The 12,991-nt window shown below is 41.2% G+C and overlaps 1 protein-coding gene across 6 annotated transcripts in view; it reads right to left on the reverse strand.

Annotated features, from left to right (window-relative positions):
- Positions 1-12,991, reverse strand: part of Btbd10 (BTB domain containing 10) — a 63,129-nt gene that overhangs the window by 1,606 nt on the left and 48,532 nt on the right. For all 6 annotated transcript variants that reach the window (XM_045145025.1, XM_045145029.1, XM_045145027.1 and 3 more), the window contains 4 exons: positions 11,160-11,262; positions 9,581-9,701; positions 6,690-6,887; positions 3,583-3,693 (listed from right to left, as the gene is read on the reverse strand). In XM_045145025.1, coding sequence (XP_045000960.1) covers positions 3,583-3,693; positions 6,690-6,887; positions 9,581-9,701; positions 11,160-11,262 — 533 coding nt within the window. The remainder of the gene's footprint in view (positions 1-3,582; positions 3,694-6,689; positions 6,888-9,580; positions 9,702-11,159; positions 11,263-12,991) is intronic.

Consider the following 12,991-nt stretch of genomic DNA (forward strand, 5'->3'; position numbering starts at 1 on the left):
AAGGACAGTATTTTTATGCACATCATTTTTAACTTGACTACCCCCAAACAAACTAAATTTACATCACCAAAAGCAGCTTTCCCTAATTGTTTATACCTTCGCCATTTCAATCATTAGTCACAGAAAAGAACTAAAGACAAGCCTAATTTTAAAAACTTTCAATTATTCGCAAATAGGGCAATTTCTCCAGAGACGTAATGTCCTTAGAAAATACTATATACAAATTCCTCCTGTTTTGTATGTATGCACATAGGTCTGTGTGCTTGTGAGTGCCCATTCATATCCATATTCATTCCCCCTTCCCTGCCTACAAATAATAATAAATGAATTTTTAAAAACTAAGGTGGAGAGTGATTGAGCACAACACCTGACATCAGCCTCTGGCCTTCTCTCACACACAAGCACATAGACGTACCACAGCCGGCAGTTTAACGTAGGAGCTGGAAACCCCAGTTCAAGTCTGCGTCTGCGCAGCAAGAGCTGTACCGACTGAGCCATCTCCCCAGCCACACTTCCTTTCTACTAGCAAGTGTCACTACTTTGGACCACAGATTAACACACATGATCTGTTATGGGTCACAGTAAATATTCCAGCGCTTACCACTGTGACATGAAATCAGCAACAGAGAATGTACAAATGATTCCAACAAGACTTTATTAACAGGAAACCCCAGAAATAGGTTGGACTTGGCCCACAGTATCAGGAAAAAACCACAAAGGGTATGTGATCAATTAACAAAAACTGTGGAAGAAGAGATATGGAGGCACCCTGACTATGTGTACGGTGTGGATCCAAGAGGGAAGCCTGAGGAGGACAGAGATCTTCCAGAGGCCCGAGGAATGTCTGTGAGTCACACTTCAGTCTATCATCCAGATGCAGCACCAGAGGTCAGAAAGGTCCCCTTGTCCTTGACTCCTCCTGCACCATAAGAAGGTCTTTAAAATTCCTGTCTGACTACATTCCAATCTGTCCTCCATGCAGAATCACTGCTCTATACAAATGAAATCAAAATGCACCCTTGCTTAAAGACCACCAAAGGTCTCCTCATGCTTCAAGGAGAAAGATCTGTATTTCTCATACAGAATACAGGCTATTTTACAACCTGATTCCAACTGACAATTTCATCTATTATTATAATATCCTTCAAATCCTAGTGCTTTCAGATATACTGGCTGTGTTAATTTTCTACTCTTTTGAATACGCTTGGATACTTTGCACATACTGTTCTGTTGTTGGTTCCCTCCTTGCACCTTCATACTGAAATTCTAACTTTTATCTCTTCTCCATGGCATTAGGACCCGCCCCCTCCACACAGTGTTAAACATTTGCTGCTTATGCACCATAGCACTCCTGTTACAATAATACACTAAACTGTACTTACCACTTTTGCATGTATGACTCCTACACCTAAACAGTTTCTTCTATGGCATGTAAGAACTTGATCTGTGTCTCCAGAGCCTAGCATAGTGCTGGACATGTTACAGGCACTGAGCCAAAGCTGAGCAGTTAATGAGCACCCAGCATGTGACCGTGATAATCTTTTCCCATAGATCTTACTGAGGAAACCCATCTTGCTGAAGGACATATTTTTTCCTTTAAAAGTAAAGTCTGTCCTGGTTCCAGATTTCCAGCCTACTCACTCAACAAGTTACAGCTTAGCAGCCACTGCATCAAACAGCTAATGCTGGGAACGAGCTTCCTCAGGAGTGTTGATGGTCTGTTGGGGACAATGGGATTCCTTCATACAGTCAAGGGACGTCCCAAATAACATACGTACGCACATAAGACAGCACCGGTGCAGGGGCGACGAGCTCCAAACAGAAAGGACATTCCAGTGGGCTCTTAAGACTGAAGCTATTTTACTTACTTTTTCTTTTGGGGAGGGGTATAGTGGGTATGGAAGGGTTGAGCCAGGGTCTTATGTATAAACTCAGGCTAGCCTCTGAACTTGTTATGTCCCTAAAGATGGCTTGAACTCCTGATCCTCCTGCTTCTACCACCCAAGTTCTAGGGTTGTAGGTGTGTGCCCCAATGCCTAACTTTTTCTATGGAAAAAAACTTACAGACTCAATGGGAAAGTTGATGGTCTACAAGTTAGCCCAAAATCTCCTTCTCACCCCACAAAACAAAGCAAAGCAGAATAATAGTTGTTATTGTTATTATTAATGGAGTTTCTGGTCATTCTTTCCATGTGCTGCAACAGCTCATTGCCGTGACCCTCCAGCGGCTCCGCCGGGTCCTTAGTCAGCACGGTCATCTCTACTACCACTGTCTCAAGCACACACTGAGAGCTCTCCACGTACCAGCTACTGCTGTAATCGCTTTCCTGTGTCAGTTCATCCCATCCTTAAAATAACCATATAAAGTGCTTACTAATACTCCCATTTTAGATGAGGAAACCAGTTTTAAGTGCTGTGGCCAATGCATAGAGTAATTAATTCATAAGTGATCTGGCTCCAGAGCCTCTACTCTTTATACAATGCCTTGTTATGCCAAGAAGGATAAGGGTATTTTAAAATAACAGAAGCATATGACAAGGCATATGGGGAAAATCATTTAAATCATGAAGTAAAAGGCTATGTGAAAATATATGCATTTAAGTAAGATGAAAGAAGTTTCCGGATCTGTATTTAAACTTGAAAAAAGAACGAACTATCCTCATACCCTAAGTTCTCATGCCACCAAGCTGCTAACTCTGCTACTCCTTGGGTCTTCAAAAGGCGAGTTTAAATCTATAGGGCTTCAAAGGTCACCACTGACAACAGCCCTGCCCTGCTAAGTGAGTGGGAAACTATGCATATATGAGCCCATGCATAGCATGCAAGCTCTGTTTGAAGTGAGATAGAGCATGTTGTGGCAGAAAAAAATAAATTATTTCTCTCCTATTCAAGTATCAACCAACCCCAACTCTGTTTAGCTTCTGAGATCACACAAGATTGAGCACATTCAGGAAAGTATGGCTTTAGACCAGTATATCTCTCAATCACCAGGGAATCATTTATTTTTTGCATTTTAAAAAATTATCTTTATTTAGGTTTCTGTTTCAGCACATGTATCAAAGACTAATCAACATAAAGGAAATAAGACAGTAATCAGAAGTCTTACATCTCTCTTTTAAAAACTTATTACTCACATGCACGTGTGCTTGTGTGTGTGTCTGTCTGCCAATGTGTAGGCACACCAGGGTCTCTTGCGATTGCAAATGAACTTCAGATACCTGACCACTGTCTGACTCACACGGATGCTGGAGAATTATGCATGGGCAGCAGACTTTGCAAGCAAGCACCTTTACCCACGGAGCCATCTCCCCAGCCTTCTCTCTGGAGAATCTTATCATAATCATTTCTAAAGGCTTCCATTTGTCTGCTTAAAAGACTGGGTTTCTCTTATTTATTGTCTATATCTATTATATATCTATATATATTATCTATTGTCTTTTTTTTCATAAGCAGTCAGTGATTTTGGCCAAGGTCTTTTTCCCCTGCAATGATTTTATAATCCAATTTTTAAACTTTCTTTTCTTTTCTTTCTTTCTTTTTTTTTTTTTTTTTTTTTACAAAAATGAAGTAAAAAAGTCTTACCTTCTATTCCCAATCTAATCTTCTTAAGACCTCTCTCCTTCAAAACTGATTTGGCCACATCTCTGTTCTCAATGTACTTGAAAAATCTATATAATTTTGTGCTATAAATAACTGGAAAAAAAGAAAAAAAATATTTCACATTAGAATAAAATTATTTAAGAGAATATATTAAATAGCTTGGTCATCAAAGGGTCTGAGCGCCCTTAAAGTCCCCATAATAGATGCACTAGTGCCAAAGGAAGACTAGCTGACAGGAGAGTACAAGGACAGGGCCACATTCAGCAGTTAGTATAGAACCAAACGCAGGTAACCACACACAGGAGACCCCCATCAGCACAGCGCACATCCACATGAGGTCTGCCCCAGGTAACCCCACACACAGGAGACCCCCTTCAGCACAGCGCACATCCACATGAGGACTGCCCCAGGTAACCCCGCACACAGGAGACCCCCATCAACACAGCACACATCCACATGAGGTCTGCCCCAGGTAACCCCGCACACAGGAGACCCCCTTCAGCACAGCGCACATCCACATGAGGTCTGCCCCAGGTAACCCCGCACACAGGAGACCCCCTTCAGCACAGCGCACATCCACATGAGGTCTGCCCCAGGTAACCCCGCACACAGGAGACCCCCTTCAGCACAGCGCACATCCACATGAGGTCTGCCCCAGGTAACCCCGCACACAGGAGACCCCCTTCAGCACAGCGCACATCCACATGAGGTCTGCCCCAGGTAACCCCGCACACAGGAGACCCCCTTTAGCACAGCGCACATCCACATGAGGTCTGCCCCAAATCTGAAATAAGACAACCGGAAGAAGACAGCAGTAACACATCCCCATCGAGCAGGCCACGCAAAGTGGCTTGCTAAGACACCTGCAAGACCCGGAGGGGACATCTTGTCAGAGAGCACATGACATGATTCACATTTAAGGTGGAGGAACTACTAATAATTCCCCGAAGGCCAAGCCCCTCCCCACAGCTGTTTTCCATCCAGGTGAATAGCTCCACTTTACACTGCTGCTAAAAATGGCAGATTTGAGCATGTTCTGCCTAGGTTAGTGTGTTTAGAGCAAACTGGCTTTGCAAAGGGCAGACATTCCACTGACAACATGTTGAGTCTTCCAAATGTGCTGGGACTTCAGTGAGTTAGACTGATGGACCCTCCTCGCTTCCTCTCTCTCAGATGGAGTTATCTCCCTTAAAAGGTGAACTGCAGAGGCTTTTTCAAAAGAAGAAAAACATACTCAAACCAAACATGCTGGTCTCAGGGCCAATAAAGGAAAATACTAAACAAATTTTACTCGTGAGATCAATTGCGATTATCACTAAATCACTGAGATTACTGGTATTTTAAGCAAAGATTTTTTTGATAGTTCTGAAGGGATGAAGGGAGGCCTTGTCCAACAGCATCTTCTTTGGGCTGCTTAGCTCCGCACAAAATGAAACACAGTCACACAAAATAAGCAAACATGTTTCCATTCCATTAAGCTTTGAAGGTTAGGATAAAAAAAAAAAAAAAAAAAAAAACCTTGAAAGGAAATCTGCAACAACTACAGGAAAGGTCAGCTGACTGCATTTCCAGCATCAGTACAGCCTCACCTGTTTCTAGACTTGTCTCCACCCCACTGGGGTTAAATCTTTTGAAAACTAAAATATAAATAATAAGTTTTTTCAGTCATCTTTCTTAACAGAAAATAACTAAGTATTTTTTTTTTCACTTTTGGTAGCCTTTCATTTTTTCTTTTTTATGTTTTGCTCAAATTTTTCTTCCACTTGCTGAGAAAAAAAAAATCATTATCAGGGAAGAGCCTAGGACTGAGGAAACAAAAGCAAACAAACAAAAGAAAGAAGCCTCCAGTGGCTTTCACAGTGAGTCACAACCCTCATGGAAGCACGCCACTGTGAGAGCCTGTGTCCATTCCAAAATGTGCTGCCATGATTTGTATTAGACTCGGCTTCTGAACATTTTTAAGATGTCAACAATATTAGCATTTGTGGTCAGCCTGTCTGCTTAGTTTTTTTAAAACTCAGAGATTAAAGGGTTTGGGTATGCTTTGTATTACTGTTTTTTACTAAATCTCTTTTTCTACCACATCATCAGTCCCAAGTACAGAAGCAGCAGATAGGGTAGGAACGAAGGCCAGTCTTTCAAACCACCCATGATAAAGATGAACAATGTTCATAATTTGGTTTATTAAGAAAATAGTCTAAGATAGGGCTGGAGAGATGGCTTAGTGGTGGTAAGGTGCTTGCCTGTAAAGCCTAAGGACTCGTGTTTGACTCTCCAGATCCATGTAAGCCAGACACACAGTGACACAAGGGTGCAATGCTTCACATGTACACAAGGGGGCACACTTGTCTGGAGTTTGACTGCAGTGGCTGGAGGCCCTGACACACTAATTCTCTCTCACACCCTCTCTCTTGCGCCTTAAAAAAAAAAAGACCAAGCTGGGAGTGGTGGCACATGCCTTTAATCCCAGCACTTGGGAGCAGAGGTAGGAGGACCACCATGAATTCAAGGTCCTCCCCGCCCCCGGACTACACAGTGCATTCCAGGTCAGCCTAAGATAGAGTGAGATCCTACCTCAAAAAAACAAAACAAAACAAAAGGCCAGTCTGGGAATGGAATAAGAAGAGAAGTCAGTGCTTCTCAAGACATGCTGACTTGCTCAGAAACATGTGAGAACTTGAGCTTATCCAACCGAACTTTTGGAAGGGCAGTGAATCCTCCAGGAGCATGGATTCGAAAGAGTTCCTTGAACTTAAAGTTTCCCTCCTTCTGTGCATGACAAGAATCTGCACACATTTTCTACACAGGCCCAGATAGCAAATACTTTGGGTTTTGTGAGCCATGCAGTCTCCGTTGCAGCTACTCAACTCTACCACAATAGCATGAAAGCAGCCACAGGCAATATATAAAACTTCACTTATAAAAACAAGCAGTGGGGATGAATTTGACCCACAAGCTAGTTTGCTGATCTATGGTGCATGATATGAGTTGGATATACCCTTTATAAAACCCTCTTTTCTTTAACATTTCCTTTGATACCAAAAGACAGAGCTATGGACGAGGCAGGAAGAGCGCGCCGCAGTACTTACTTTGTGAGTACTCTTCTCCCATCTGGGGTGGGTACTCCTCATCCCAATCCACGACATCGTCATCTGTAAGCACCACTATATGGCATTCGCGTTCCCCACTCTGGGCACTGGCTACCATGAGAGGAAGGATCATTTCTTCCAGATAAAATTCAAACTGTCTACGAGCACCATCATTTGAAAGCTCATGCATCAGGGCACCTGAAATGAAGCCCACAGAAACATCTTCATTTTGGAGATGCATGTTAAGTAAAAATAGAGAGAAAGCACAGATAAAACATCAGATCAGGCTGGATAGATGGCTCAGTGATTAAGGCACTTGCCTACAAAGCTTAAAGACCCAGGTTTGATTCCCCAGTACCCAAGTAAAGCCAGATGTACATAGTGGTGCATGCATCTGGAGTTGGTTTACAGGAGCTAGAGGCCCTGGTGCTCCCATTCTTGCTGTCTTTCTGTCTTTTATCTCTCCCTCTGCTTGCAAATAAATAAAAGTATTGTTTTTAAAACCCACCATATTAGGTCACATCCATTGGGGATCCTTCAAATGACTTGCTGGTTATTCTTTAGTCACCATGTTACCTAATAAAGAGTTGCACCAAAGGCAGCTAACAGGAGAAAGCAACCACATCCAGTGGATGAAGGAACAGGGAGCAACTGCGAGAACAATGGCAGGTGCAGGCCCTGCCTCGAGCCCGCAGCAGCTTAAAGCCGCAAGTGGGAAACACCGAGCCACCGAGCAACAGTAAAAGATGGCGAGCAGGTTGTGGTGGTGCATGCCAGAAGGATGTTGCTGAAGAGGTGGAGGCCGGAGGATCAGGAATTCGAGGCCAGCCTGCTACACATTAAAGAAAGAAAAAGGATGGCGAGCAGAGAGGCACAGAGAACAAGCAAGCAAAGTCCACCTCTTTTGGGTGTGTGTGGTTCGTGACAAGGCCTGCCTCTGATTTCCACTTCTAAACCCGGAGAGGGCTGGGAGTGTAGCTTAGTGATGAGTGCTTGCCTAGCTTGCAAAGGCCATGAGTTTAATTTCTACACAGACAGCCCCCCCCCCCATTTTTGGTTTCGGGTGGCAGTTCCACCAGCTCCTGGGCATCTAATCCTTTCATTCGTGGCCTAACTGAGTACTTCATTAAGACCTTAAGCTGCATTGCTATCCTTCTTTCACCCAAGAACACTGCTTTTTATTTCTTTTACCCCTACTAGACCTTCAATCGTGAGGTCACACAACTTCTGGAGTGCAGTGCTTACCGTGGGAGGGAGTGTGAGCGCTGATCGCAGGCGGGATGCCTGGGGCTCCTTCACTACGGGCCAGTTCTATGACAGACGTCTGAGAAAGCAGTTCCTCCCTCCAGGAACCTTCTTGCCTCTGAATACAATCCTTCTGCCCCAAAACACTTCTCTCACCTCTCTTCCAAAGGGTCCCCAACCCCCACATTTGAGTAGGGGAGCACTTATGTTCTCATCCAGCACCTCAGTCTCCCTCTAATATCACAATACATTTTACTGTGTGTCTTCCACATTATTACTACAAGCAAGAACTTTTGTGTTTTTTGTTAACTTTTACATACCTAATACTTGGTATTTTATGTGCCTAATACTTGAATTCAAGTAATAACATAATAAAAATGCCTTATGCAACCATTAAATAAATTATTACTAAAGGATACTTTTTAACATGGATTACTTACAATACATTTTGATGTGAAAATACACAATAGTACATACAGGACCTCTGAATATCTTTCTTTGAATTTATTTCTTATTAGTGCTGTCTTATTTTTAAGCAAACCCTTACTTACTATTATAAGTCAAGCACTATTCATTTAGTATTCCCAGCAACTTTGTGAAACAACTGTTTCCAGTTCAAAATGAGAGAATCAAGAAAGAGGGTTGTTAGTAACTTGCCTGAGAAACTAGGGTTTGTGTATGCAATGAACAATAATTTCTTCTAAAAAAAAAAATCAAGCCTAGTTATTTTCGTGCAAAGTGCCATTTCAACTATTCATTAATGACACACATACTCAGAAAAAAATTGGATGCAAATCGATACCTTCAGTATTATTTTTCAGTTTTGCAGGACCATGTCTAATTCTTTCCTAATTCTATATAACTTTTCTATTATTAAAGTCTTTGAGAATCTTTTAAACTTTTAGTAATATGTACTAGAGTAATCTAGAAATACTTATAAACATAGTTAATAATAATTATAAACAAAGTTTAAAAGGCTAGAAAACCATAGTGTATATGTTTTACATAAAGATTCTTATCTCCAATTCCAGACATGAAGGATCCTTCCTAGTGGTGAAACCGAGTTAGGTGTGGTAGCGCACGCAAGCCTCAGCACTTGAGAGTTTAAAGTAGGAAGATCAGGAGTTCAAGGCCCTCCTGGGTTACATTTGAGGCCAACCTGAGAGACACGAGACCCTGTCTCAAAAACATCTCTCAAAAACAAAGAAAAAAAAAAAAGACAGTTCAAAACATAGGGAAACTAAAATTCCTATCAAATATGCAGAGATCCAATCTGATTTCTACAGATAAGTTCACTTTAAAGAATTACATTTGTCTTCTATGATGCTCAGGATAGCACCTCACATGTCACATCAACACTGTAAACGTTTAGATGTGGAATCTAAGGACTGAAGCCCAAGCTCCCAATAGTGATAAAAAAGGCTTCAGGAAACAGTCAAAGAAGAAGCCTGCCAGAGCTTATGTAAAAAGAATTATTAAAGTTGAAAGTGTTTTTGGAAAACTATACGAAGACATCTAGGATGCTGCACACGACGAGGAGAAAAACCGTAAGATCCAAATGCTTCACGATGCAACAAGCAAACATTCAAGGTCATGCAGAAGCGCAGAAGCTTTACATCAGTAACTCTCCAAAGCACTGTACTCACTGAGATCTCGACACTTAATTGTACTGTATTCAAAGGAGATACAAAGGTAATCGCATGCTTCTCTCAGCTCAGGAATAGATATGCCATCAGGACAGCGGATTATCCCTGTCTTATAGTAATCCTGAAAAAAAAAGCATAAAGGACCTTCTAGAACACAAGGTCATCCAAATCATTTACCAAGGCTGGACTAGAGCTCTGAAATTTTTAAATTTTAGAACTTTATAGTTAGTTGGAGGTTAGAGAGATGATTTAGTGGTTAAGACACTTGCCTGCAAAGTCTAAGGACCCAGATTTGATTCCCAGTACCCATGTAAAGCCAGATGCACAAGGTGGCACATGCATCCGGAGTTCATTGGCAGTGGCTGGAGGCCCTGGTACACCCATTCTCTCTGTCTCTTTCTCTCCCCCAAATAAATAAAGATATTTAAAAAAATAAAGTTAGGTGGGACCTCAATCACTTAATAAGTTTAAAATTTTACCTATTTCATACCCAGACAGATTTGGTTTAATTTCACTAAATTGAAATTACTACAAGTAGGGACTCTGTAACATTTATCCAAATTTTCTTTTTTTTAAACTGTTTTTTAAATTTATTTATTTGAGAGAGAGGGAATAGGAAGGTCAGGGCATCTTGCCACTGCCAATGAACTACAGACCCATGCACCATTTTGTGTGTCTGGCTTTATGTGGGTACTGGGGAACTGAAATCTAGCCAGCAGGCTTTACTTCCTACTGAGTCATCTTTCCAGGCCACATATATTCTTTAAAATGAAACATGAAAACCTTAAGAAAAGAAAAGAAGAACAAAAATAGTCCAAGGGCTGGAGAGATGGCTTAGCAATTAAGGTGCTTGCCTGCAACACCGAAGAACCCAGGTTCAACTTCCCAGAACCCATGTAAGCCAGACACACATGGTGGGTACAGCACCTAGAGCTCATTTGCAGTGGCTAGAGGCCCTGGAGTACCCATTTTCTCTCCCTCTCGATCTCTTTTAAATACATAAATTTAAAAAAACAGTTTAAAATAAAGATACCAAGAATTATAAATAAACAAGGAGATTATTTCTAAATGTATAAAAATTTCCAGATTGTTGGTCTGGGAAAATTGATTATTGTAATTCAAGAAGTCAGACTTATTCTCAGGCAGCCCAAATGACTGATCTACTATATTTAAGACAACAAAGGAGAAAAATACAATGCCAGAAATGTCATTATTTAATGCTTGAAAAACAGACCTATGGCTCACCTTAACAATGTCATAAATTCATGTGCTTATATCATGCTGTCTTTGTGGACTATTAAAAAAAAAAGCAAATAATCCAGGTGTGATACACCTTTAATTCCAGCACTTAGTAGGCAGAGGTAGGAGGATTACTGTGAGTTCCAAGGCCACCTGAGACTACATAGTGAATTCCAGGTTAGCCTTGACTAGAGTGAGACCCTACCTCAAAAAATTGGGGGGGAAAAAGGTACAAATAGTACCTAAAGAAAAATAATAACCTTGCTATCTCCAAGGAACTATCTAAACCCCAAGGATGGTGTTATGGTTAATGTGACACATACAAGAAATACAAACTCACCAGAATAGCTCGAAATACAGTGGAACCAATTCCCTCTGCCACCTCATATTCTCCCTTCTCATTGGGACGAGTGAAATTGTGTTCTCGGCCAGATCCAAACATCCTATGATAGCCAGTAATTAAGAAATACATCAATAAGACAACTGCCTCACAAGGAAAATCAGTTTTAGGTACATAAGTGAAAATGAATTGTACTTTCGTAATTAAAAAATAAAAGACATCCTCTGAGCCAGTCATGAAGGCTTCATGCCTGTAAACTCAGCTTGCTGGAGGCTGAGGGGGGAGTGCTGCTATGAATTCAAGCCTGGCCTGTGCGACCCAGCGTTCTAAGTCAGCCACGAGCACACAGCAAGACTGTTTCAACTTACCATCCCCCAAATAAAACAATAATAATAATTTCAAAAATTGAATGAGTGGTCTGGAGAGATTACTCAGTGGTCAAGGCACCTGCCTACAAAGCCTAAGGACCTAGGTTCTATTCCCCAGTACCCATGTAAGGAGATGCACAAGGTGGCTCATGCACTTGGAGTTTGTTTATAGTAGCTAGGCCCCGGTGTGCCCATTCTCTCTCTCTCTCTCTCTCTCTCTCTCTCTCTCTCTCTCACACACACACAAATAAATAAATCAATAAACAAAATATTTTTTTAATTTTTTTTTTTTATTTGAGTGTGACAGACACAGAGAGAAAGACAGGTAGAGGGAGAGAGAGAATGGGCACGCCAGGGCTTCCAGCCTCTGCAAACGAACTTCCAGACGCGTGCGCCCCCTTGTGCATCTGGCTAACATGGGACCTGGGGAACCAAGCCTCGAACCAGGGTCCTTAGGCTTCACAGGCAAGCACTTAACCGCTAAGCCATCTCTCCAGCCCCAAAATATTTTTTAAATGGTAAAATTTAGAAGCTAAATAAATTTCCAATTTCCTCCCCTCAGGTAAAAGCAACCACATCAAACAACCATTCTGGAGAAAAAGGTGATTTCTATTCTATTCCAGAAAGGATTACTCTTCTATTCCAGAAAAGGGGCAGGGGGCAAATTATCAGTGCCTTTTCCTTGAAATTAATATTATATAACATAGCAAGTTAAACTGGGAAAAGGTAAACTGTTATAGCCATGTTAAATTGTTTCATGTTTCACAAACTCTAAATATTTCCTTACTGAAAAGTCTTAGAATTTTCATCCTAGAATTGAAAAGTAAGCCATTAAGTGTCAGAAGAAGTAACAGAAAAGTGGAGAATGCAAAGTTTAATTCAGTGACCATAAAGCTCTTAATATTGATTTTTATGTAAGAAAAATAATCCCAGTGTGGTGCCACAGGCCTTTAGTCCCTGTACTCGGGAGGCCAAGGCAGGAGGACTGCTGTGCGTTTGAGACCTACAAGGTGAGTTCCAGGTCAGCCTAGAACGAGAATAAGTCCCTACCTACCTAAAAAGACCAAAAAGAAAAAAGAAAGAAATTTTATGTTTTTCAAGTCACGTCATTGGCTGTTAAAAAAAAAAAAAAAACTATTTACAAAAGAGACAACCTGCAAAATATGGCCTTTGCAACAAAAAGTTTAATAGTCAAAAAAATTATAAATCATGCTTCGAAAACACTGCACTGTTAAATTCAATGATACCACTATTCCCAAAGTCAATGTGGTCATTCTCAGTATCGTATTCAACAGCTTCCTAATTTAAATGGCTTGCTCTTGTAGAGAGCCATGAAGAACAAACCCTTGTTTATTTCAGTTTCTAAAAGAATGCCAACTGCTTTCCAGTTCCCATGAATATTAATTTCCATCCCCAAAGATATGCTTTAGTCAACTGGCATGAAAAGAAGCTTTCACTGATTAA

The sequence above is a fragment of the Jaculus jaculus genome, chromosome 3 (assembly GCF_020740685.1).
Source record: "Jaculus jaculus isolate mJacJac1 chromosome 3, mJacJac1.mat.Y.cur, whole genome shotgun sequence".
Classification (NCBI taxonomy): Eukaryota; Metazoa; Chordata; class Mammalia; order Rodentia; family Dipodidae; genus Jaculus; species Jaculus jaculus.